This window comes from Anolis sagrei, chromosome 6 (genome assembly GCF_037176765.1).
Source record: "Anolis sagrei isolate rAnoSag1 chromosome 6, rAnoSag1.mat, whole genome shotgun sequence".
NCBI classification, from domain to species: Eukaryota; Metazoa; Chordata; class Lepidosauria; order Squamata; family Dactyloidae; genus Anolis; species Anolis sagrei.
In genome coordinates, this window is record NC_090026.1 from 55,001,461 (window position 1) to 55,024,356 (window position 22,896).

General features: G+C 40.4%; 1 protein-coding gene across 1 annotated transcript in view; it reads left to right on the forward strand.

Annotated features, from left to right (window-relative positions):
• The first annotated feature begins 1,227 nt into the window (after positions 1-1,227).
• Positions 1,228-22,896, forward strand: part of PARM1 (prostate androgen-regulated mucin-like protein 1) — a 51,475-nt gene continuing 29,806 nt past the window's right edge. Inside the window, exon 1 of the mRNA XM_060781352.2 lies at positions 1,228-1,631. Coding sequence (XP_060637335.2) covers positions 1,583-1,631 — 49 coding nt within the window. The 5' untranslated portion in view covers positions 1,228-1,582. The remainder of the gene's footprint in view (positions 1,632-22,896) is intronic.

Below are 22,896 nucleotides of genomic sequence, written 5' to 3' on the forward strand. Positions count from 1 at the left end.
ATTGGTCAATATCTCTCCTCAATTGTCACTTAAACATGCCCAGCTCTTTAAGCCGCTCCTTACAGGGCTTCTTCTCCAAACCTTTGATCATTTTGGTTGCCCTCCTCTGGACACTTTCCAGCTTGTCAATATCTCTCAATTGTGACTTAAACATGCCTAGCTCTTTAAGCCGCTCCTCATAGGGCCCTTGATCATTTTGGTCGCCCTCCTCTGGAAACATTCCACCTTGTCAATATTTCTCTTCAATTGTGACTTAAACATGCCCAGTTCTTTAAGACGCTCCTCATAGGGCTTGTTCTCCAGACCCTTGATCATTTTAGTCACCCTCCTCTGGACACTTTCCAGCTTGTCAATATCTCTCTTCAATTGTGACTTAAACATGCCTAGCTCTTTAAGCCAGTCCTCATAGGGCCCTTGATCATTTTGGTCGACCTCCTCTGGACACATTCCACCTAGAATCATAGAATCAAAGAGTTGGAAGAGACCTCATGGGCCATCCAGTCCAACCCCCTGCAAAGAAGCAGGAATACTGCATTCAAATCACCCCTGACAGATGGCCATCCAGCCTCTGCTTAAAAGCTTCCAAAGAAGGAGCCTCCACCACACTCCGGGGCAGAGAGTTCCACTGCTGAACGGCTCTCACAGTCAGGAAGTTCTTCCTAATGTTCAGATGGAATCTCCTCTCTTGTAGTTTGAAGCCATTGTTCCGCATCCTAGTCTCCAAGGAAGCAGAAAACAAGCTTGCTCCCTCCTCCCTGTGGCTTCCTCTCACATATTTATACATGGCTATCATATCTCCTCTCAGCCTTGTCAATATCTCTCTTCAATTGTGGCTAAACATGCCCAGCTCTTTAAGCCGCTCCTCATAGGGCTTGTTTTCCAGACACCTAATCATTTTGGTCGCCCTCCTCTGGACACTTTCCACCTTGTCAATATCTCTCTTCAACTCCCACAATTCCTGACAACTGAACAAGCTCGTTAGGGCTTCTGGGAGTTGGAGGCCCAAACAGCAGTTTTGATGGTGCCTGGTTTCACCCATTGCGCCACTAGGCTTGCCAAAGCCAAACCTGGGCACAGCAAGCAGACACCTAGAGACGATGAGGAGAGGAACCACCTGCGCGCATGCGCACTTGAGGCCGGAAGGCGGGGAGCAGAGAGAGAGGGCGGGAAAGAGGGGAAGGGGGGCACGTCAGGAGTGACAGCGGGGAATATGGTACTTTATGATGTTTTAAAACAGGGAACTCCTCAAAACGGACAAGAAGAAGGTGTGGAGGAGTCCTCAGCGGCTCCTGAAAGAGGTTTTGCCTGAGGGAAGGCTGCTTTCTCTCCCTTGAAAGCGGCCGGCCTTCTTTCCCGTCGAGGAAAAGTTGGGAAGGAAGGAGCGCGCGCTTGCCGCCCAGCAGGGGGCGCCCTGGAGCAGCGCGGAGGAGGAGGAGGAGGAGGGAGCGCGTGAGAGCCGGGCGGCGCGAGCCAAGGAGGGAAAAGGCACCGGGCGGCTCATTCGGAAGCCCCAGAGCGGCGGCGCTCTCCTCTTCCTCCTCCTCCTCCTCCTGCTGCTTCTGCTTCGCCCGCCTCGATCGCCATGGCTCCGTCGCTCCCCACCCTCGTCGCCCTCGCTGTCATCACAGCAGGTAAGGAAGACCTGGGAAGCCCGCAGAGAGTGCCACTCAATCAGACCAGGAAGATGCCTTGCCATTATCCAGGATCAGGGACCCCCGGTACACCACCTTTCATACAGGCATGGGCAAACTTCACAAGGTTGTTTTTGGTCCACATCAGAAACTCCAAGTCGCTTCTGGTGTGGGAGAACTGGCCGTCTGCAAGGACGGATGTTTTGATGTTTTATCATCCTTGTGGGAGGCTTCTCTCATGTCCCCATATGAGGAGCTGGAGCTGGTAGAGGGAGCTCATCCGCACTCTCCCCGGATTCGAACCTGCGACCTGTCAGTCTTCAGTCCTGCCAGCACAGGGGTTTAACTGCCACTACCTCTAAAAACCCATACATTTCACCTGTCATGTCCAGCACTTTTAAATTATATTCATTACATTTGGCCCAGCCTTAGTTTTAATTGCGTCATGGTGTTTTGGTTTTTAATGTTTATTGTTATTGCTGTAATTTTTTGTTTTGCTTTATGAGTTTTATTGTTGTATTTGTTATGCTGTTGTTTTATTGAGGGCCTTGGCCTTTTGAAAGCCACACCGAGTCCTTCAGGAGATGTTAGCGGAGTATAAATAAAGTTAATAATAATAATAATAATAATAATTAACCCATTGCACCACCAGGGGCTCCTTGGTAGTAGTATGATAGCTGGTAGTTGTAATAGTATGATAGCTGGGACCAGAAGCTCCAAGCGTTACGGAGATGCCGCATCTTTCCTTGCGCAAGAGAGACTTGCTGATGTCAGCCAGGCCGGACACAGATAATATAGAAGGAATGTAAGAGTTCTTTAATGGTGAAACCCCAACCTTTATTCTAACCCTTACTCTAACCCTGAACCGTACCGTAAGCCTAAGCCTAACTCCTTACCCTAACCCTTACGCAAACCCTAAACCATACCCTAACCCTAAACCAGTGGTTCTCAACCTGTGAGTCCCCAGGTGTTTTGGCCTACAACTCCAAGAAATCCCATCCAGTTTACCAGCTATTAGGATTTCTGGAAGTTGAAGGCCGGAAATATCTGGGGACCCCAGGTTGAGAACCACTGCCCTAAACCATAACCCCAAACCCTTACCATAACTCAAACCCTAGACCTTACCCTAGAATCATAGAATCAAAGCGTTGGAAGAGACCTCATGGGCCATCCAGTCCAACCTCCTGCCAAGAAGCAGGAATATTGCATTCAAATCACCCCATAACCCTTAACTCTTACTGTAACCCTAATTCTTACCCTAACCCATACCCTAACCGTATCCCCTAACCCTTACTGTAACCCAAACCCTAACCCCAACCCTTACGCTAACCCAAACCCTAAACCATACCCTTACCGTAACCCAAACCCTAACTCTTACCCAAACCCTAACCCAAACCCTAAACCAGAGGTCCTCAAACATTTTAAACAAAGGGCCAGGTCACAGTCTCTCAAACTATTGGAGGGCCAGATTATAATTTGAAAAAAATGAATGAATTCCTATGCACACTGCACATATCTTCCCTGTAGTGTAAAAACACTTAAAAACAATACAATAATTAAAATGAAGAACAATTTTAACAAATATAAACTTTTTAGTATTTCAATGGGAAGTGTGGGCCTGCTTTTGGCTGATGAGATAGGATTGTTTGTTGTTGTTGTGTGCTTTCAAGTCATTTCAGACTTAGGTTGACCCTGAGTGAAAGCCAGGTAAATGACCTTGGAGGGCTGTATTCAGCCCCAGGGCCTTCGTTTGAGGACCCCTGCCCTAAACCATACCCTAACACTAAACTATACCCTAACTGTAACCCCTAACCCTTACTGTAACCCAAAGCCTAACCCCAATCTTTACGCTAACCCAAAGCCTAAACCATACCCTAACCCTAAACCATAACCTTACCGTAACCTAAACCCTAACTCTTACCCAAACCCTAAACCAGGGGTCCTCAAACTAAAGCCTGGAGGCCGGTTATGGCCCTCCAAGGTCATTTACCCGGCCCTCGCTCAGGGTCAACCTAAATTGGAATGACTTGAAAGCAAACAACTACAACAACAATCCTATCTCATCAGCCAAAAGCAGACCCACACTTCCCACTGAAATACTAATAAGTTTATATTTGTTAAAATTCTTCTTCATTTTAATTATTGTATTTTTAAGTGTTTTGCACTACAAATAAGATATGTGCCGCGTGCATAGGAATTCATTCATTTTTTTTAAAAAAATTATAATCCGGCCCTCCCAACAGTTTGAAGGACTGTGACCTGGCCCTCTGTTTAAAAGGTTTGTGGACCCCTGCCCTAAACCATACCCTAACCCTAAACATACCCTTACCGTAACCCAAACACTTACCCAAACCCTAACTCAAACCCTAAACCATACCTTAACCCTAACCGTAAGCCCTAATGCTCACCGTAACCCTAACCCCAACCCTTATGCTAACACAAACCCTAAACCATACCCTAACCCTAAACCGTACCCTAACTGTAACCCCTAATCTTAACCCTAACCCAAACCCTAAGCCATACCTTAACCCTAAACCGTACCCTAACCCTAAACCCTATCCCTTACTGTAACCCTAACCCAAACCCTAAACCTTGCCCTAACCCTTACGCTAAGTGTCCCCTCCTTTCTATCCTTCCTTCACTCTCCCCGCTCTCACTCCCCGCTCTACCAGTCGGAAGGCTGTTAGGAATTGTGGGAGTTGGAGTCCAAAACACCCGGAGGGCCGAAGTTTGCCCATGCCAGCTTTAATAGGACACCCAATGGTTCTCCCTTATTGTGTTTCTTATTTGTATTATTTTTTATTAATTTCCCACTCTATGTACGGATAGATACATACTTCTGAACCGCTCTCACATTGAGGAAGTTCTTCCAATATATACCTCCCTACCTGGACATCAGGAAGAACTTCCTGACTGTGAGAGCAGCTCATAAAATCATAGGGTAGGATAGGGCCGCCCTGAGTCAGAAATCACTGGAAGGCACACCACAACAAATAACTTCTTGGCTAGTGTTCAAAAATAATTATGTCTAGCACAGTCATCTCACAGAAAGGTATTCTCAGTCACACAGTGTGACAATTACCTCAGAAAATTCTGGACATTTAAATTAGCTTTGCCACTCACACTTATTGTAGAGCATCCTTTCCCCTAAAACTCAGGAATATGTCCTGTTCCAGTACTCAGATCTGTAATGTACAAATTGAGACCCTTATCGTTCATTCATCTCATAACAATATGAACAAGTTCTCTGCAAGTTCAGCAACTGACTGGTTACAGATAATAATAATAATAATAATAATAATAATAATAATAATAATAATCAACTTTATACCCCACCACCATCTCCCCAAAGGGGACTTGGGGTGGCTTACATGAGGCTGAGCCTAAAAATGCATTACAATAAAATAACATGAAAAATATCAAATAAAAGCATCACAATAAAATAAATAAAACATAAAAATACAATAAACAATGCAAAAATAATACAGTGAAAAATCAAACACAATCGCAGTGGGCGGGCACATGTGCAAGATACAATGATTTTGTTTTCTCGTGTCAGGAGCGACTTGAGAAACTGCAAGTCGCTTCTGGTGAGAGAGAATTGGCCATATGCAAGGACGTTGCCCAGAGGACGCCCGAATGATTTGATGTTTTTATCATCCTTATGGAAGGCTTCTCTCATGTCCCCACATAAGGAGCTGGAGCTGATAGAGGGAGCTCATCCGCCTCTCCCCGGATTTGAACCTGCGACCTGTCAGTCTTCAATCCTGCCGGTACAGGGGTTTAACCCACTGCGCCACCGGGGGCTCCTAAAATACAATGATAAAAAACTCAGGATGAGATAGAAAATAAAACAGATAAATTTATAAAGGAGAGACTCATAAACGATGAAGTAGTGGAGACAGGCCTTCGTACAGACAGGAGATAGTGCCATATGGGGACAAACGTAATGAGGAGAGCAACAAATGGAGATGTGAGATCACTCTCCAAAGGCGCGACGGAACAGCCAAGTTTTGAGGTTCTTCTTAAAGGTTTCTAGGGTGGGAGCTTGCCTAATCTCACCGGGCAATGCATTCCAGAGTCAGGGAGCCACAGAGAAGAAGGATAAGGCATCTCTCCACAAACATTACATGAATTGGATTGTTGTAAGTTTTTCGGGTTGTATGGCCATGTTCCAGAAGCATTCTCTTCTGACGTTTCACCTGCCTCTATGGCAGGCATCCTCAGAGGTTGTGAGGTCTATTGGAAACTGGGAAATTGGATTGACCAGATGACTTCTTACAAAACTCACACTTTTAGGAAGTGGTCCTGTATATCTAATTAGAACTCAAGGTACATGTACACTGTAGAATTAATGCGGTTTGAGATCACTTTAACTTTTGTGGCTCAGTATTATGGGATTGTAGGAATTTTATAAGGTCTTTTGCCTTCTCTTCCAAGTAGCGCAGATGCCTTGACAAATCACAGCTCCCATTATTTCATAGCATTGAGCCATGGCAGTTAAAGTAGTCTCAAACTGCATTAATTTTACAGTTTACATAAACCTCCGTGAGGTTTTTTTGTTTTTTGTTTTTTGCATGTAGACTAATATGGATAGCACTAAATAGCCAGCAGTAAACATACCCCCAAGACAGCTCATAATATTGTTAGTCAGTTGGATGATTTCTTCAGCACCACTCTTGAAAGTTTAAAAATAGAATGGGGAGCTGATGTGGTAGGAGTAGAAGAGTTGGAAGAAGTGGCCTGTGGGGGATGTAGCATTTCATAGAATCATAGAGTTGGAAGAGACCACATAGGCCAGGGGTCCTCAAACTTTTTAAACAAAGGGCCAGGTCACAGTCCCTCAGACTGTTGGAGGGCCGGATTATAATTTGAAAAGAATATGAATGAATTCATTTGCACACTGCACGTATCTTATTTGTAGTGCAAAACCACTTAAAAACAATACATTAATTACAATGGAGAACAATTTTAACAAATATAAACTTATTCGTATTTCAATGGGAAGTGTGGGCCTGCTTTTGGCTGATGAGAAAGAGTTGTTGTTGTTGTTGTTGTGTGCTTTCAAGTCATTGCAGACTTAGGTTGACCCTGAGCGAGGGCCAGGTAAATGACCTTGGAGGGCCGCATCCGGCCCCCGGGCCTTAGTTTGAGGACCCCTGACATAGGCCATCCAGTCCAAACCCCTGCCATGCAGAAAAAGGACAAAGTACCCCCGACAGATGGCCATTCAGCCTCTCTTTCAAAGCCTCCAAGGAAGGAGCTTCCACCATACTCAGAGGCAAAGTGGGGGAAATAGCATTTCATAGAACAGGGGTCCTCAAACTAAGACCCAGGGGCTGGATACGGCCCTCCAAGGTCATTTACCCAGCCCTCGCTCAGGGTCAACCTAAGTCTGAAACTACTTGAAAGCACACAATAACAACAACAGTCCTATCTCATCAGCCAAAAGCAGGCCCACACTTCCCACTGAAATACTAATAAGTTTATATTTGCTAAAATTGTTCTTCATTTTAATTATTGTATTATTTTAAAGTGTTTTTTGCACTACAAATAAAATATGTGCAGTCTCCGTAGGAATTAATTCATGGGTTTTTTTCCCTTCAAATTATAATCTGGCCCTCTAAAAGTTTGAGGGACTGTGACTTGGCCCTCTGTTTAAAAGGTTTGAGGACCCCTGGCATAGAATCATAGAGTTGGAAGAGACCACATAGGCCGTCTAGTCCAAAACCCTGCCATGCAGAAAAAGGACAATCAAAGTATCCCCGACAGATGGCCATTCAGCTTCTCTTTAAAAGCTTCCAAGGAAGGAGCTTCCACCACACTCCGAGGCAAAGAGTTCCACTGTTGAACAGCTCTCACTTTCAGGAAGTTCTTCCAAATATTCAGGTGGAATTTCCTTTCCTGTAATTTGAACCCATTGCTCCAAAGCAAAGGTGAACCTACTCTGAACAAACCTTGCCAGGAAAACCCCATGATAGGTTTGCCTTGGGGTTGCTATAAGATAGAAAGCACACAAATCATACATCACATAAGTTAATAAAAATCCTTTAAGCAGCTTACAATAAAATTTTCAGCATTACTTTCATGTCTAGCTTGGTATTAAGGAAAACACAATGAAATTCTAGGATCTGATGGAAGACTACCTTGCTGTGGTGGAGGCTCCTTCTTTGGAAGCTTTTAAACAGAGGCTGAATGGCCATCTGTCAGGGGTGATTTGAATGCAATATTCCTGCTTCTTGGCAGGGAGTTGTACTGGATGGCCCATGAGATCTCTTCCAACTCTTTGATTCTATGATTCCATACATGCATGCTTTGGAGATTGTTGTCTTGTCGGGGGCTGCCCTTCTTTTCTTTCCCTCTTGGCATCCCATCCTCATATCCCCCCCCCCCCCCCGAGCCTATATCTACCCATTCCATACCCTGTCTTTTTACCTTATTTTCCATTTCCCCAAATTTTCCTATATATTTTCTTTTTAACCAATTGTGTAAATTTTAATAAAAAAAATATTCATTAAAAAGTTTCCAAGGAGAGAGCCTCCACATTAACACAACTGTCATTCATCATCACCTGAACATTTGAAAGAACTTCCTGACTGTAAGAGCTGTTCAGCAGTGAAACCCTCTGCCTCAGAGTGTGGAGGAGGCTCTCTCCTTGGAAACTTTTTTTAATGAATATTTTTTATTAAAAGTTTGTACAACTGGTTAAAAGAAAAATGTGCATGATAATATGGCTACTCTCCAAAAGCGCATTGGAAAAACCAGGTTTTGAGATCCCTTTTGACAATTTCTATGGTGGGGGCCTTCCTAATCTCACCGGGCAATGAGTTCCAGATTCGGGGGGGGGGGGGGCAGAGGAGAAGGCTCTTTCCCTTCTGCTTACAAGACAAGCCTGCCTGTGATAATGGCAAGGGCGAAAGGAGAGCCTCCCCTGAGGATCTAAGAGCTCGGGCTGGTTCATGGAAAGAGATCCAACTTTTGTGATAAATTACATGCTTTTTGTAATAGTGGTTTTCTGAAGTTTTCTGAAGTTTTCTGAGTTTTCTGAAGTTATCCTCCAAATTGTTTCTTTCTTAAAGGAACCCGTATTCTCTCCAAAGAGCATTTTCAAATAGAGTTTTCCTGAGTTTTAATCCCAACAGTGTTGCTAGATATTTATAATAGTAATAAAAGTTTGATAACTTGAAAGTAGCTGTTAACAAGTTTGAATTCTGTGTAAATATTAAACGAAAATATTGAATTCAGTCAAGTCAGTCATGTCTTCTTTTGCAAAATTAACATATTTTCCATATTCATAAATTTGCATGCAGCACAGATTTGTATCTTTATGAAGGACCCATAGCCCAGAATATAGGGAAAAGTTTGGCTTCTTGTTTAGGTTATAAAAAAGGAAATGCTTTCCAGGGAATATCCCTATAATAAGGGGCATTGTCACACTAATAAGGGATACTTTTCTGGTCTTCAAATAAGTGATATCCCTTTTAATAAGATATGCCTAGTATTCTTGCATTCCAAGCACATGTACAAGGAAGTAAGATCAGTAGCTCTTTCTTGCAGATAAAGATGTGTTTGATTAAAGATTATATAGAATTTGCAAGAAGGAAGTGGAGAAGGTTGGGGAAAGTGAAACTTAAGTTTTGTTAAAGTGGCTTGTGTCAAACAGCAAGAGTGCTGCTATAAAGGCATTAGCCCAGTGTAAATTCAAAGACCAAATATTTCAAAATACCACTGTCTAAATAGCTGTGAAAACTGAATACTGTACAATGTGCAGGTCCCCATGTTTTTGTCTTTCTTTCTTTCTCTCTTTCTTTAGGGCTTTTATATCCCATCCTTTCTCAACCTCCGCAGAGGGACTCAGGATGGCTAACAAAGTGGCACCCCATGGCGCCCACATCAAAACATAAATATACAATTAACAGTAATGTAATTATAACAATATAAAACAGTATAAACAGTATAAAACCATATAAACAATATAAAAACAGACAACAAATAGTCAGTGGTCACCGATTTAAATCATTATCCAAGTGCAGTCCATCAGTTCTAAATAAGTCAACACGTCAGTAGGTCAGTCTATTCTCCAAAGGCCTGATCCCATAGCCAGGATTTTACTTGTTTCCGGAAGGTCAAGAGGGATGCAGCAGATCTAATTTCACTCGGGAGGGAGTTCCACAGCTGGGGGCCACCATAGAAAAGGCCTTGTCCCTTGTCCCCGCCAGACGCGATTGTGACAATGGGGGGACAATGAGCAGGGTCTCCTCAGATGATCTTAGGGCCCTAGGTGGATCGTAGTGGGAAATACGTTCGGACAAGTAAACTGGGCCAGAACCGTTAAGGGCTTTATAGGCCAAGGCCAGCATTTTGAATTGTGCTCGGAAACTGACAGGCAACCAGTGGAGCTGGCGTAACAAGGGTGTTGTGCACGCCCTGTACCCAGCCCCAGTGAGCAGTCGAATGTTGGCTGCCGAATGTTGGACTAGTTGAAGCTTCCGGGCAGTCTTAAGAGGCAGTCCCACGTAGAGTGCGTTGCAGTAGTCTATTCGGGATGTAACAAGAGCGTGGACCACTGCGGCCAGGTCAGGCTTCTCAAGGTACGGGCGCAGCTGGCGCACAAGTTTTAACTGTGCAAAAGCTCTCTCAGCCACCGCCAAGACCTGAGGTTCCAGGCTCAGCGATGAGTCCAGGATCACTCCCAAGCTGCGAACCTGCACCTTTAGGGGGAGTGTAACCCCATCAAGCACAGGCTGTAACCCTATGCCCTGTTCAACCTTGCGACTGACCAGGAGGACCTCTGCCTTGTCTGGATTAAGTTTCAATTTATTCCATATTATCCAGTCCATTACAGTGGCCAAGGACATGAACAGCCTCCTTAGTTATCCTCTTGTTATGCAAAAACTATCTAAAGACACACTAAAACCATGTTGATGGTTTTCCATTATACAACTTAGCAAAAAAATTAGTTGAATAGCTATAAAAACTTACATCAAAGATAGTCACTCATAGAAAACTATCTTTAAAAAAAAAGATGACTGTTGTGTTTGGAAGAACATCTGTCGGGTACATTCGTCAATGTGCCAGGATCGGCTTCCTGTTAAAAAAATTATTAAGCAGAATACAGAAAGTTCATTGCTGTGTACTAAAAGAAACAGTCTGAAGATATTCTGTGTTGTTGAAAATTCGTAGTTTTGTTTCCAGTTGCCTTCTTTCTGCATAATGACTTATCTGCCTCAATGTATACACAGTCAGCTTTCTGTATCCTCCATCCATGGCTTGAAAATATTCCATGTTTTCTTCAAAAAGCATACCTCAATTTTCCCTTTAAATATAAGGGATATCATTTTACTATGCCATTGCGCATAATGGGATTTGAGCATTCACAGATTTGGTATCCATGACGAGTCCTGAAATCTAAACCTCTAGATATCAAAGGCCCACTCTGTTTTGAATAAAGATATCCCATATTTCCTTGTACATCAAGGTAATAGTTTAAACTTGCATTGAAATGCAAATACATAAACCATTACAATTTGCTAAGTAGAGTTGCATATTCAAACCTTTTAATTCTAAATATGCTATCAGTTTGAAAATCGTAATGGAAAAACTCAAAAAAGCATTTCCACTGGGGCACGGCAGTTGTATTTGTTGTGGTTACACTCATGTTACTTATGAAATACACAATCTGATATACAGAAGTTAGTCTCTAAACCAGGGATAGGAATCAGGTGGCTATTCAGATTTCGTTGAACTTCAATTCCTATCATTCCTCCCCACTTCTGTGCTGGTGATTAAGGGTTGCTGGGATTTATGGTTTAACAAACTTCACATCATTCCCAGTGCCCATTTATACTATTACATAAAATCCAGATTTGAATTGGATTGTGAGACAGTGTAGATTCATATAATTCAGTTCGAAGCAAATAATCTGGATTATATGGCAGTGTAGATCCAGTCCCACTCTTTCTCCAAATGCTTATAATATGTCAAATTATCCTATCCTCACAGTTACTGAAGTCTGAGAGGTTATGTTCTATGTGATGCTTAACAAATACATATAACTAGCTAATAGTTGTGTGACTAGAAGTTTGTGGCATGTCTAATGGTGCAGAACATAATTCCTATTCCTATTTCCAACTCCCAAATAATGAAGATCTTGTAGAGTAGTTTCTCTGTCTTCTGAGATTCAGCAGGTGTTTTGTACATGTTCAAGTACAGTTTTCTACATTAGAGTTCGAAACCTACGTTTTTAAAAGCTTTTTTCCTACTAAATTATCTTTTAATCTTTTCACAGCTGACTTTTTTTTTGCACAACTATGAGATGGGGAAGGAAAGCTGCAGAAACAAAATATAGGCAACACATGATAGCTGTAAAAGCTGCGCACTTATCGATAGCAGCTACACATTTTTCAGAGAAAGCTTCCTATCATTCCTATCCCACACCTCCCAACAGCACAGGAAGAAAATTGGATATTCTTTTTCTCAACATGGGAAAAATTGCAAATTACCATCCCTAGAGGACATGTAAAGGCCGGGGGGGGGGGGGGGATGGGGGATTTTCGGAGTCCTTTCTGCCAGCTTTTTTCTAGGGAAAATGAAAGCAGTGTATCCTAGAGTATTTTCATTTATTATGATGTTTACAATAAGGACAGGACGTATTTATTCCCTAGAAATAGTTCTAAAAATATGCACCATAAAGACTTTTAGGTGAGAATATTCATAATATATCACTCTGAGTCCCCTCGGGAAAAGAGGGCAGTCTATAAATAAAGTTATTGTTGTTGATGATGATGATGTTATTATATCATTGCAATTCCTGGTCATTTTTTTTCTAATGGGAATGACTGCCTTATGTGTGTCAGACCCTTTATAGAACTAGAGATGACAAAACAATGTATTTCATTTACTATTTTTGATGGCTTCTTTGGGGTTTTATTTTTATTTTCTTTAGAGACGTTTGTTGTGGTTTTAATTTTTTTTTTTGCAAGGTCAGGGCCTTATAGCTCCATTTGTAACTCAAAGTAAAAGTTTTAAAAATATATACAGTTTGTACTAAAAGTTTGAATCTAATGTATTTTAATAGATCGGACATGCTAATTTTGTGTTAAGCCCAGCTATAGATAATACATTTTATAGCAGGGGTCCTCAAACTTTTTAAGTGTAGGGTCGGTTTGTGTTGGAGGGCCAGACTATAGTTAGAAAAAAACATGAACAAATTCCTATGCACACTACACATACCTTTTTTGTAGTACAATATTTTTTTGAAAGAAAAAAAAATAGTCTAAAGTTTAGGAATGGGCTGGTAAATGATCTTGAAGGGTTGCATCTGGCCCGTGGGCCTTAGTTTGGGACCCCTGCTTTATAGTTTACAGAGTGACTGCTATTCTATAATTTTTATTCCCCCCCCCCCCAATGTTTTTTCTCCTTGAGAAAATTGTATGTTTTTCCATGATTTCCAAATTTTTAGAAGTTTTATTATTCTACATAGGGGGCACAACTACCAAAATGTTGAAGGGAAAGATAATATTCAGGAAGAATCCCCCCCAGGGGTGAGAAAGGCGGTATATAAATACTGTAAATAAATAAATAAGGGATTGCTAGCCTAACTAGAGACAGGATTTGGGCCTACAGGATTTGGAATGTGTGGAGTTAGCCCAATTTTCATCCATGCCTCCAGCAGACCACACCAACTCACTTTCAGCTGATAAATATAGGGAAACAATTAAGTTCAGAGATCTAGAATGGTTCGGGCCAGTTTCCATAGCTTCCTTCTAATGATCTAAAATGAATGCCAAAAGAATTATTAGCTTTTTATTTGATGCAACCTATTTAGTAGTTACCCCAAAATAATTGTTTTCACTGTTCCAAAATAGTAAACTTCCATAAGGGATTCAAAATGAGTGTCACACAGTGCAAAGTATACAGCAGCGCAGTTGATCAATAAACATCCAGTTAACAGCTGAGAGCATCTAGCATTAGACCAGAATATTAAAATGTCAGTCTCAGTACAAAGAAAATTATCATAGGGTGTTGTGTGGTTTCCGGGCTTCATAACTGAGTACTGTAAATAGAAGCCAAAGGGATTACAGGTTCCTTGTCTCCTTTGATCCATCTCATGTGCTGATGTAGTTCATAGGGTGTACTGTCAGTAATTCCCCAAATCTGTATAACTTCACTTCACTTTTGGAAGTTCGGTTTACTTTAAAGCAGCTGTGAGGACGCTGTGATGTTCACAAAAGAAGTAAGCTCAGGAATTTTTGAAACCTTCTCTATTGCTTCCCTGGATATCATTTAATGGATTTAGATTATGAACTTGTTCTCAGCTGACACTTAGAATCATAGAACCATAGAGTTGGAAGAGACCTCATGGGCCATCCAGTCCAACCCCCTGCCAAGTAGCAGGAATATTGCATTCAAAGCACCCCTGACAGATGGCCATCTAGCCTCTGTTTTAAAGCTTCCAAAGAAGGAGCCTCCACCACACTCCAGGGCAGAGAGTTCCACTGCTGAACGGCTCTCACAGTCAGGAAATTCTTCCTCATGTTCAGATGGAGTTTGAAGCCATTGTTCTGCGTCCTAGTCTCCAGGGAAGCAGAAAACAAGCTTGCTCCCTCCTACCTGAGACTTCCTAAGCTTCTTAACATGCAACCAAGCTTGGTCTTATATTGCCTATTACATCTATTTTGCCACTGTGAGTGATTTTTTCTTTCATGTCAGGAGTGATCTGAGAAACTGCAAGTTGGTTCTGGTGTGAGAGAATTGGCTGTCTGCAAGGACGTTGCCCAGGGGGCGCCCAGATGTTTCACCATCCTGTGGGAGGCTTCTCTCACGTCCCCGCATGAGAAGCTGGAGCTGACAGATTGTAGCTTCCCTGCTCCCCAGATTCAAACCACTGACCTTTTGGTCAGCATTCCTGCCAGCACAAGGGTTTAACCCTTTATGCCAATGGGGGCTCATCATTGTGAGTGGTGATGGGATACATGCAAAAGGATCCCCATTAAAAGCACTGACCAAGAAAGTTACATATTGTTCCCTTACCACTTCTCCTTCAATCAAAATTGAATTCCATTATGACTGCTTTTCTGTAAAAGATATGAAAATCCATTCACAGAACTTATGTGTCATGCTTCCTATGCCCCAAGAGAAGGCAAAAAACAGGCAGGATTAAAAAGTGTCAGAGTAAAAAGCTTCTGATGATCAGAAGCTACAGAACTAGGAGATCTCTGTTCTGGTAAAACAAGCCAGAAGGGTAGTTCTAGTTTGGTTGCATGTTGTGATGTTTTCTAAGTTTTGTCTGTATTCTGCCTTCAAGCCAGATGTATAATCTGCTTTTACGTCTCCCAGTGACTACTTTATGGATTTTTGATACTCTTTTCAAAATAATGTCAGTCTCCCAATTACTATGATTATTGTTGCATGGTTTTGTGGTTGCCTGGGAACAGAAAGGTTTTTCTGTCTGTTGCCACAATTTGAAGTCCTTTGTCTTTTCTTTTGTTGTGACAGTGTTTACTGTTTTGGTATAAAGCAACCCTGGCACACAGGATTTTCAGCAAGCCTTGAAACAAGCCTAATTCAATGAAAGGTGTCCAGCAGTTTCAGCTGTCAAAAATATTATACACTCAATTGAATTCTGTTCTTTGCTACCCTTTTCCTTGTGCGTAGTATTAGACTAGTGTGGGCAGCATTTGTCAAATCTTCCTTTCACTCTGATAATCTTTTGGTATTATTTATTTATTTAGTAGAGGGATACACATAGTACTGTATAAACACAGAACAGTAAAACAGATATGCATGCCAAAGATATACAACTTGATATTACATATTATTCTGTTATCTTGCATGCAGTTGGAATTCTCCCCAAAAATGTCACAGATCTGAGACTGCTCCTCACATTTCTTTGACTTCTAGCTTTCATATTTCTATTTATTTTTACTATGCAGTGCATATATAGATAATGTGTTTCTATAGATGATATATTAACGTACTTGACACAGTGGACTGTAGTCCACAAAAGTTTGAAGCCATGTTAAAATTGTTGATTTATAACGTGATGTTATTCTCCAAAAGAAGAAAAATGCATTGTGGCCAATTCACACAAAAGATTGGAGGATGAAAAAAAAAAAAAACCTTTATTCACAACATGCACCGAAAGGAAAGTTCAGACACTACCGTAGCTCTAAATTACCTTGGCCTGACATCTAAAGTCATCAGTGTAGTAAACTGTTTTCTTTTCTAAATGACATTGTCATTTCTCAAAGAGATATACCTTTAAATACAGATTATTTCATTTTATAAGATACTAGCCATCCCCTGCCATGCGTTGCTGTGGCCCAGTCTAGTGATCTGGAAAATAAAGAAATGAGAAAGTGTTGGTTTCTAATCTATGTAATGTCTTTATGCTTGTGGATAAACAGTGTTTCTTCTTGTTTGTTTGTCAGTGTTGATGTGGAGATTGTCTGGTTTGCCTACTCTGGAAGATGCAACATATAACTGTCCTTCTTTAGGGGTCCCTTTCAAATCTATGATGCTATTTCTGCCATATACATGTGTGTGTGTGTGTGCGTGTGAATCATATCTATTTATCTATATCTATGGCTAGGTAGCTGTTTTTCAGGAGGGCTTAGGTTATGCTTTCTTGCCCTAGTGAAGTTGGACGGGATGGCCTTAAAGCAGCATTTCTCAACCCGGGGGTCGGGACTCCTGCAGAGGTCATAAAGGGGTGTCAGAGAGGTCACCAAAACCATCAGAAAACACAGGATTTAGTTGATCATGGGGATTCTGGGTGGGAAGTTTGGTTCAATTCTATCATTGGTTGGGTTCAGAATGCTCTTTGATTATGGGTGAACTATACATACCAGCGACTACAGCTCCCAAATGTCAAGGTCTATTTTCCCCAAACTCCATCTGTGTTCATATTTGAGCACATGGAGTATTGATGCCAAGTTTGGTCCAGATCCATCATATTGAGTCCACAGTGCTCTCTGGATGTAGGTAAACTACAACTCCCAAACTCAAGGTCAATGCCCACCAAACCCTTCTAGTGTTTTCTGTTGGTTATGGGAGTCCTGTGTGCCACGTTTGGCCCAATTCCATCATTGGCGGAGTTCAGAATGTAGGCGATTGTAGGTGAACTATAAATCCCAGCAACTACAACTCCCAAATGACAAAATAAAAAAAAATGAGTGAAGGACATACATTGGGTTGTTAGGTGTACACTGTCCAAATTTGGTGTCAATTGGCCCACTGGTTTTTGAGTTCTGTTAATCCCACAAACGAACATTACATTTTTATTTATATAGATAATGAGCATTCTGAATTGTGATCAGAACAGACTGATACTCAGGGAAGTTGTCATAGAATGGGTTATGATAGGAAGAGAAGCAACAGGAAGAAACTATCTTTGAAGGCTATTATTATTATTATTATTATTATTATTAGCATTTATGCTCAGCTCTTTGGATTCAGTGAGACATACCCATCGAAACATCTAAAAGGTCATAAACTTGACTTTCTTCTGAATTTTGAAATGAATCTAATATGGTAAGTGTTCTAAATTTTAACCCCACCCCAGTTATTTATAAAAAGCTGCTGTATTTTAAGAACATAAGAGCCACGTGGATCAAACTAGAAACCTCTGTAATCCTGGGTTTGGTTCATACACCAACCAATTTATATATAGGGCTTGAATACAACTGCATTCTCCCCTTCCATTCCTCAGCAACTGCAATTAAAAACATATGGCGGCAACATATAGTCATCATGGCCAGTAGCCATTTATAGCCTTATCATTAATTAAGTCCTTTTCTAAAGTTGTTTCCAAGTTAGTAGGCATCACGATATCTAGCAAATCCCACAGTTCTGTGTCTGGAAATATTTCCTTTTATCCCTCCTCCTATCAATTAAGGCCAGATTCTATGATTATAAGAAAAAGTGTCTCATTTGCTTTTGCCACATCAGGCTTAATTTTGTACACATCCCTTCCCTTTCCTCTCAATTTATCATTGTTGCCTTCCAGTCATTTCTGAATTATGACAACCCCATCATGGAGATTTCTTGGCAAGATTTGTTCAGGTGTGGTTACCTTTGCCTTCCTCTGAGGTTGAGAGACTATGATTGGCCCTAGGCTCAAACATAGTAACCTTTCATGATAGGGAAGTTGTTGTTACAGTTGCTTTGGTTCCCCTTTTCTGCAGCTTTTCCAGCTCTTTAATATCTTTTCTCAGGTGCAGTAACCAGAATTGTTCATATCACACTATAGATTTGTATAAAGGTGATTTTATTTTCCATTTTTTTCTAATTATGTCCAATGTGGAATGTGCCTTCTTTTAACATCGAGTCAACATTTTGTCACTGTTCAGATCTCCATTTCCTGATCACTCATTGCCAGCTGAGATTCATATCTCATGTATCAGTGGTTATGTGGAGTTAGGGTCCTCCCCCCCCCCCGCCATATTATCACATTGAGTTTTATTTCTGTTTTAATGTTCATTTCCCTCAATTTTGAGAGACACTTTTGGAACACTTCATAATCAGTTTTCTTAATGTAATTGCATTGTAAAACATATGAATAATAGATTTACAACCCCTCCAACATCGTGGAGAAACATAACATTTTAGAGAGTTTCTCTGGAGTAAAGTACGAAATGTGTAACAACTCATTAAAAAGTTCTCTAATTATTGCTTATATAAATTTAAATGGTGGCAAATTCCACAGCCTTGTCCATTGCGTATTCAATGCATTTTTCCACTAGACTTTCAATGCTGACCACATGGCATACATACAACATTTCTATCCTATTGTATTGACTTCCCGCCCTTTAGGTTGAAAACAATAATATATCATTATATGTTTTCTTCCTGCTAAAATAGTTTTCCATTCCATGCAAAGTATTCTAGCAAATAAACATTATTATTGTTATTGTTATTATTACTTATATCCCGCTTTTAGAGATTCAAAGTAGCTTACAGTAAAACTAATACAATCCAATCCAATCCAATTTAAAACCTAAAAATATAAAAACATTAAAATAGAATTAAATATTAAAACTCTTAAAACTGACTAAAATCCTTTCATAACTAAAACCACAAATTATGGAGCCTTCTATTTAAAAAATCCTCATTTCTTTCTTTTTACAAAATTTAGAAATGGTTCCCAGTCATGGAGACATTTTTTAAATAAGTCCCCCCATTCTTTAGGCTCAATTAGTTATCTAAACTAACTAACTAACTAACTAAGTCAAACTAACTAACTAACTAAGTCAAAGCAATGGTATTCCCTGTAGTAACCTACGGATGTGAGAGCTGGACCTTAGGGAAGGCTGAGCGAAGGAAGATCGATGCTTTTGAGCTGTGGTGTTGGAGGAAAGTTCTGAGAGTGCCTTGGACAGCGAGAAGATCCAACCAGTCCATCCTCCAGGAAATAAAGCCCGACTGCTCACTGGAGGGAAAGATACTAGAGACAAAGTTGAAGTACTTTGGCCACATCATGAGGAGACAGGAAAGCCTAGAGAAGACAATTATGCTGGGGAAAGTGGAAGGCAAAAGGAAGAGGGGCCGACCAAGGGCAAGATGGTACCATGGATGGATGGTATCTTTGAAGTGACTAGACTGACCCTGAAGGAGCTGGGTGTGGTGATGGCCGACAGGGAGCTCTGGCGTGGGCTGGTCCATGAGGTCACAAAGAGTCGGAGACGACTGAACGAATGAACAACAACAGTTATCTAAACAGATGCATGGGACTGGGAATAAACATTATTAATTAATGAGAAAATGGTTCCAAATCTTTGTTTTATAAGTATTGTCATTAAATGGGACCATTCAACCATATCAGAATCCTCTTAAAATGACATAATATTTTTGGCCTGATTGCCTTTTTAATTTAAAGTTCATTTTCTTTAATGAGGTGTCCTCTCCTAATAGCTCTAAAATAATCCTATAGCATAGTCTATTTTATTTCTGGTTTTTCATTTTTTGAAAAAGCTTTGTATTATTTTGCTTTATAGAGTCAGTTGTACATTTGTTGCTTAATGATAATAAAGCTGTGTGGAGCCTCCATTATTTGGTTCCATTGAAAGCAGTTTTGGAATTCAAACATATTTTATGAGAAGCTAGTTCTTGACTGAAAATAGAGCTGGTGTCTATTGAATTAATATACTGCATAAATGAGGAGCAAGCTCAGAATCAATCAATCAATCAATCAATTTTTATTATGGTCCAAAGACCCGAAGGGAAAGGAAAATATAAGGAACTGAACCAAAAAATCATCATGATCAAACAAATAATATAATTCAAAGAATAAAGTCATAACTGCTTCCGGGGGGAAGGGGGAGGGAGGGAGGGGGAGGGGCAAAATGGATAGATATAAGTAATAGATGTATAGAACTGTAAAGGATAGAATGTAATTAAAATAAAAATAATAATATATCATTATGAATATGCACTTGTGACATTGCAAATTACTTACATCTAACCAAATTAAAAGAAAAACATATATCCAATTTGTTCAGCAGAGAAAGTGCACAGCGTATGCATAAACTAATAAGCTCAGAAATGATCAGTATATGTTTACACTTTGCATCTTGATAAATAATCATAGAATCATAGAATCAAAGAGTTGGAAGAGACCTCATGGGCCATCCAGTCCAACCCCCCTGCTAAGAAGCAGGAATATTGCTTTCAAATCACTCCTGACATATGGCCATCCAGCCTCTGTTTAAAAGCCGTCAAAGAAGGAGCCTCCACCACACTAATGTGTGCAGTATTTCAGGGTAGGGTATAATAAATTATGTCACACATCAATCCATTAAAAATTTCTCAAGTAATTTGTGGTTCTCTTTTCCCCAACTGAATGCTCGTCAAGAGTGGTATCCCTTTCCATTATCAAATTTCCCTTAATAAAATTTTTATTGTTTTAAAAAATTATGTTTAAAAAAATTGAAGTTGTCCAAATTTCCTTAAGTAACATGTTTCCCTTCCAAATGTTTCTTACCAAATAAAAGTCAGCATTTAGGATCTTGTACTATATAATCTACTGTTATATATACTTTCAGATGTTTGAAAATATTTTTTGGAAGCCCCAGCATAAAACTGCATTGGAAATATGTGCATTTTAAGGCTATTTGTTCATTTTTTTAGGCAGTGCATCTCCTGAAGACAGACTACATCTGCTTTAGGTCTTTCAATTATTTTATGAGACTGGCTATGATTCTACTAAGAGACGAAGCGGATTTTTATGTAGTTTGTATTTGTTGTATAGTCATATGTTGTTGATACTGGCCTCTGTAACTGTCTTTTTATGTGTACTGTACACCGCCATGAGTCGCCCATAAGGGCTGAGAATGGCGGTCAATAAGTGCATCTAATAATAAATAATAATAATTATACAATTTTAAAATCTGTATTTAATCAATTTGTGTTACATAAAACAATCTAAGAGAGTTCATAGTTGAGTCAGGGTCCAGCATCCTTCATTATGAGATAATTAGAGCTAAGGGAAACAACTTTCTGCACCTAATCTTATATGAGCGACATCTTAGAAAATGATAAGGAAAATTATCAATTGAAGGGAAAAGCAACTACTGTTCACATAGTAACAAGATGGTGATTGCACCCAGTCTCAAGAACATCAAGCACTTTTGTTCATGCTATAACCCAAAGAGACGCTCTTCAGTCGAATGCTGCCATCCCCTAATTTTTCTTTTGCTTCTGATAATCAGTTGGGCTTTTCTTTTGATATTACAGGAGTTTGCTCATTCAATGAATGATACATCCAAAGCCTCTAACACAGAGGTCCTCAAACTATGGCCCGGGGGCCAGATATGGCCCTCCAAGGTCATTTACCTGGCCCTCGCTTGGGATAAACTTAAGTCTGAAACGACTTGAAAGCACACAACAACAATCCTATCTCATCAGCCAAAAGCAGGCCTACACTTTCCATTGAAATACTACTAAGTTTATATTTGTTAAAATTGTTCTACATTTTAATTATTGTATTGTTTTAAGTGTTTTTTGAACTACAAATAAGATATGTGCAGTGTTCATAGGAATTCATTCATGTTTTTTTCAAATTATAATCCGGCCCTCCAACAGTTTGAGGGACTGTGACCTGGCCCTCTTTTTAAAAAGTTTGAGGACCCCTGCTCTAGCAAATCTGCTTATGACATTTTGACTGCATAGGATTCGTCATGAACAGGAAACATTAATTTCAGTAGGAACCCCCACCTATAGTTTTAAATTGGTAAATTTAGAAATTTAACAGTTCTACCTCTTGCCCAATTTCCTTTTCTTGATGATGATGTGATAGAAATCAATGGATGAGTACATTCTATATTGTCTGAAGCACAATCTCTGGATAGACTTCTCAAAGCCATTTAGTTAGCAAGAAAAATATGTTATTTTTCTCTTGTGACTTCAGGACCCTTTTCAAGTATAAATTACATTGGGCAGCTTCCTGTAAATCAACTGTCATGTTTTTGGATTCTTGAGATGTTTGCTTGTTTGCTAGTTTTCAATGTTTTGTTAGATTTGCAATGCTGTCTTATCTTAGCTGACAGGAAGACTGATATGTCTCTATATAGAAGGAATATCTCCCTGCAACTTGAAGCTTAATTTCACTTTTCATGATCATGAGTATCTTCTGTGACAGATTGTTTGGCACTTGGTCTGTTTTCACTAGAGAAGATATGTATTCTTAGTTGCTTTCATTCTCTCAAGATTTCCATGTGTCATCTTGTACTTATTCATCTTATCATGCTTGTGACGGCTGTTATCCACCTCTTGGTCTTTCAAAAGAAAGGTTCTTGAGCAATCGATACCCTGTTAATTTGGTATTACTGGCATGTCTTGGTTTGCACCCGAGTTGTGTTCTTCAGTTTGCAATACAGTGTGTCCCCAAGTTACATACATCAAACTTACATTTGTTGTTGTTGTTCATTCGTTCAGTCGTTTCTGACTCTTCGTGACCTCATGGACCAGCCCACGCCAGAGCTCCCTGTCAGCCGTCACCACCCCCAGCTCCTTCAAGGTCAATCCAGCCACTTCAAGGATCCCATCCATCCATCTTGCCCTTGGTCGGCCCCTCTTCCTTTTTCCTTCCATTTTCCCCAGCATAATTGTCTTCTCTAAGCTTTCCTTTCTTCTCATGATGTGGTCTAAGTACTTCATCTTTGCCTGTAATATCCTTCCCTCCAATGAGCAGTCGGGATTTATTTCCTGAAGTATGGACTAGTTGGATCTTCTCGCAGTCCAAGGCATTTTCTTCCAGTACCACGGT